Source organism: Siphateles boraxobius, unplaced genomic scaffold (genome assembly GCF_051911475.1).
Source record: "Siphateles boraxobius isolate OS27281-9 unplaced genomic scaffold, OSU_SipBor_1 198, whole genome shotgun sequence".
In the NCBI taxonomy this organism is placed as follows: Eukaryota; Metazoa; Chordata; class Actinopteri; order Cypriniformes; family Leuciscidae; genus Siphateles; species Siphateles boraxobius.
Genome location: NW_027508808.1, coordinates 90,001 through 95,000, shown reverse-complemented (window position 1 = coordinate 95,000; position 5,000 = coordinate 90,001). Strand labels below are relative to the sequence as shown.

The following is a 5,000-nucleotide window of genomic DNA, read 5'->3' as shown; positions in this document are numbered from 1 at the left end:
TTTGAATGGTATTGTCTATTGTGACACAAATATTTCTATTTTAAATAAATGCTGTTATTTTTTTAAAAACTTTATATTCATCAAAGAATCCTGAAAAAAGTATCACAGGCTATAACAAAAATTAAGCAGCACAACTATTTCCAACACTGATAATAAATCTCATAATGATTTCTGAAGGATTGTGTGACACTAAAGACTGAAGCAACGATGCAGAAAAATCACCTTTGCATCACATAAATAAATTACATTGTAAAGATATTCAAATAGAAAACCATTATTTTAAATTGTAATAATATTTCACAATATTACTGGGGGTTTTTTCTCTGTATTTGTGTCCAAAAACATTACAAATAGCAATGTTTCCAAACTTTTGACCGGTACTTGACAAAAGAGCTTTATATATTAGGCCTATATAATATATACCTGATAATTATTTAAAATACAGAGAACCCAGGTAATGTTAAACACATCCATGCTTCCTATATTTGCAGGCTGGTTTCGTCAGCGTTTTGGAAAACAACGCAATGAGTGCTCACCGGGACACTCCGACACCACATCCATCTCCTCTTCCTCCGCGGAACCTTCAACATCAGCTTCAGAAAAGCCTCTTCCCTCTGTGCTCTTCTCATCCGCACGCTCATCCCGCAGATATGACGTGTGTCTGTGTCACACTGAGGAGGACACCGATCTAGCACAGAGTCTGGCCTGTTTTCTGGAAGATCCCTGTAAAGGCCTGCGCTGTTTCCTGCAGGACCGCGACTGTCCTCTAGGTGGCGCTGTGTCCACTGAGATCCTGCAGGCCGTGCGGGACAGCCACTGCTGGGTGCTTCTGCTCACCCCACACTTTCTGAAGGATGAGTGGTGCTTATATCAGATGCACCAGGTCCTCTCTGAGGGACCCATGTCCCAGAGGATCATCCCTGTCGTTATAAACATGCCCAGATCACAGATCCCGCTGGAACTGCGCTTCTTGTTTACTGTGGATTTGAATGTGATGAACAAAGGGTTGGGCTTCTCTCAAGTGTACAAGACCGTGCTTCAGTGTGAGTACACTATTTTGTTGGTCTATACAAACGAATTGTGTTTTTGGATTATCTTTTTTTTAGTGGTTGCAGGTTCAAAAATATTTAGGCCTACTACAGTTAAGATTTATGAAGGCCTACATGAATTGCATATAACATTTCCATCCCTTTGGTTGTACAGTTTTAACATAATTCTATACATAATGATGCATATTTGGAAAATAAACGGAATTAATTTTAAAGATGAACTTAACTGACAAAAAAATCAACGTTGATAATATGTTGTTTATGAGAATTAAAAGTAATTTACATCAAAAATTTTAACTAAAAATATCAATATAGCTTTGTTTAAGCAGCACAAAAATTGCGTTTGTTACGCTGGCAATTTCGATGACGTCACTGGCATGGTAGGACCCGCGAAGGTATATAGGCAACAGCGTCAGGTCCTATATACACACACGAAAATCAGTAATTCTAATTGCATGAGTTACGCATTTGAGCATGTGAGGGACAGGCCAGTAGTATCTGACTACCACCACATGGAGGACGACCAGTTTCAGGCTCCACATACAGTACAGGATCGTTTGGGGGAAGTGACGCGCGCGGGCGCTGCCGGAGCATGGACGCTTCATGTACTCATTGACGTTTTCAACACATCTGTCTCTCGTACCTAGGATTAAACACTAGAAATCACGACTAGAATAATTTTGTTTACAAGGCCAGGGGGTAGAGAGAAGCAAGCTCTGCTAGTGTTGGTTGGCAACGGATAGCCTACCATGCCAGTGACGTAGTCGAATGTTGAAATCCAACATGGCGGCGCCCGTGTAACAACAACAACAATATTTTCAACGTACCATTTTATCCCTTTTAACAAATTCTGTCATTTTAATAATTGTACCAATGAGAATAAATAAAATGCATCTTTTATATCACCTTTTTTCAAATTTCAGTTCAGTTCATCTTTAAAAACAATAACCAAATGTATCTAGCCTGGTTAAAACCAGACCCTTCTCAGTCGTAACTGAGTTAGGTTCTGGGGAAGGTTCATTCACAGCTCATGCCTCTGTAAGCAATTGCACAGACCTTAAAACCAATCAGATCGATCGTCATCTTGTAAAACCCGCCTCAACGTTTGTGATATGTGCCTCGATTTGGAAAGATTGGAAACGAGCTTGAATGGGCTCTTCGCCAGACTAAGGCCCTGTCCCAAATGGCGCATTTCATGCGGACTTTCGGTCTCGTGGACTTAAATTGCGCGTGCTCGCCGAGTCAACGAGTCCGTAGGCCGTCCCATTTAGCATTTTAACGCTCTGAAGTGTGCTCAGCAGCGCCCCCTTTGTACCCTTGAAGCGGTCTTCCGCGAAGCCCGCATAGATGCAGGCTCCACGCACTTTAACTACCCAGGAATCCTTGCGAAATGCCAATCAGAAAACGGATGGGAGGAGATTTCGCTCACGGACTGTTAACATGGGTTAACATGGTTTTATGATATAGGCGTACATTTTACCAGTTGTTACTTACAGTTAATACAAACATTATCGACCAGTGGTTGATATCGCAAACATAATAATGGCGTGTTAAATAATACGATCGCATTATGATTCATTACATAAATAGAACCGAATGTCATGGGTTTACTGAGTCATATAAACGTAGTATGAATATTGAAACCTATACATTTTTCTTAAACTCATTTACATGTTAATTTTGTGTTAAAATTGAACATTATGTATTATCATGTACAACTGTATTGATCATTTACATAACCATGACATCTATTCTAATGCCCAGGTGGCATATACAATTATAGAAATATAAAAGCAGGCTGTGTAGTTCACATGGACATAAGATTTGGGAAAATAAAATAAATCCTGTTCTCGATGCTAAAGACTGTAATTTTTTTTAATGATATTTGTGATATTTTTCAAATAAAGGGACTGATGAGATGACCTTTAAGTTTATTCAGCTTCGACGTCTGACCTGAGACCTTCTTCCTGTTTCCGACTTGACGATCGAGTCTGTCCCAAAAATACCTCTCAATGCGCCCTCGCGGACTCGCGCTAAGGGCCCTATAGGTCTGCACTACATGACGTCGGCGAAGTGTGGACTCTGAGGAAGTCCACGAGTCCGGAGTGTGCCATTTGGGACAGGGCCTCAGTCGTAACTGAGTTAGGGTCTGGGGAAGGTTTATTCACAGCTCATTTCCAAAGGGGCGTCACCAACGGACGTCGCTCAAATGCCTCTGTAAGCAATTGCATAGACCTTAAAACCAATCAGATCGATCGTCATCTTGTAAAACCCGCCTCAACGTTTGTGATTGGTGCCTCGATTTGGAGAGATTGGAAACGAGCTTGAATGGACTCTTCGCCAGACTAACTTGCAGAGCAAATCTAAATTAGCCGGAAGTTCGTCTGGGTTTTCCCAGGCTAAAATGTATCACTAATAAAACCCAGTTTGTTCCAATCTCATACATTTCAACTGGCCATTTTTAACCACGTTCATGCTTTTTAATTGAATAAATGCAAGCTTTCACAATGAACTGTCACGTTTCTAGTGTGTTCTAAGTGCTGACACAATGTAATCAAAAGGAGAATCAAAAACACACCTTTAAACACAATATAGAACAAAGAACTAACTCAAACGGAGGGCTTTTATACACAAACTAAGGAGTTAATGAACACCTGAACTGAGGAATCAAACCAGTGACTATGGAGACAAACAGGCGGTGGACGAGGACACTGAACTAACAGAACAAACTGATAAACAATGACATTCAGACAGAAAACTGATCAAAAACACTCTAAACATGAACAAATAAACTCAATTTGATTTGAATAATGCATTTTAAAAATAGATGTACATTGTTATGCCATGATTTTTTTGAGTGCAGAAATCTTATATATTTCATTTATGTATAACTAGTTAATATGCCTCACATTAAGTTTATTAGTTTGTTAATGGTAAAACTGGGGCTGTGTCAGAAATCGCATACTCTCTAGAGTAGGTACTTATAATGAAGAAGTAATTAGCCTACTTTGTGACCGCTATAAAATGTTAGGCTATTAATAGTATGCTATAAATGTGTGCAGTATAAACATAAACTGGATGTATTACTTCCACCATGCTGTCATTATCACGTGACCTCCATTCATAAATCCTAATCGTAAATCGTATCCATGTATGCACACTTCAGAATCTCACTGGAAGTAGTAGTTGGTCATCCCAGTACTTTTTGCCGACTCTTTTATGAGCACTGTGAACTTCTTTTGTCATATACTTTTTTTCACCTATAGTAGAGAAGTATGCGATTTCAGTATCAATATTTTATTGAGTGTGTGTGTGATCCATCAACATTGCGCCTTTGTTCAAGGCATTTAAAGGCATAGTTCACCTAAAAATTTAATTCTGTCATCATTCACTCTATCATTATTTTAAACCTTTATGACATTATTCGATGGAACACTAAACAAATCTCTTAATAAATCAAATGTCCTGGCTCCGCTTTTGCATTGAATGAAAGTGAACTGTGACGCTCAGGTGAGTTGAGGTTTTAGTGATCCTGAACACACTTTATTGCTTTGCAAAGCAGTCCAAACTTAGTCAAAGCAATAGACAAGGTGAGAATATGTAATTAAATAACAATGGCCGTGTACAGTAGCACAAAACATTACAGAAGAACAAAGTTACATCAAAAAAAGAAACAAGAAGATAACAAGACACATCAGCCACAAACAATAAAGCATATGACAAGACAATATAATAAAGCAAGAGGAAACATGAGGAAGATACAAAATAAAAGACTCCAAAACTAAATTAGATATGTTGACTCTTTTAAAAGGTGTGCTTAATTGTGTACTTTAAGTGTACTTCACATCATAAAAGCTTTATTTTAAAAAAAATACTTGAAGATAATATAATATTAATGAAATAATGGGCCCCTTAAGTGCACTTGAAGAGAATACACATCCATGACGTTCT

At 38.6% G+C, this 5,000-nt stretch overlaps 1 protein-coding gene across 1 annotated transcript in view; it reads left to right on the top strand.

The window, feature by feature from the left end:
• Nucleotides 1-5,000, top strand: part of tirap (toll-interleukin 1 receptor (TIR) domain containing adaptor protein) — a 26,032-nt gene that overhangs the window by 18,010 nt on the left and 3,022 nt on the right. Inside the window, exon 5 of the mRNA XM_077235531.1 lies at nt 492-1,043. Within this exon, the coding sequence (XP_077091646.1) occupies nt 492-1,043 (552 nt within the window). The remainder of the gene's footprint in view (nt 1-491; nt 1,044-5,000) is intronic.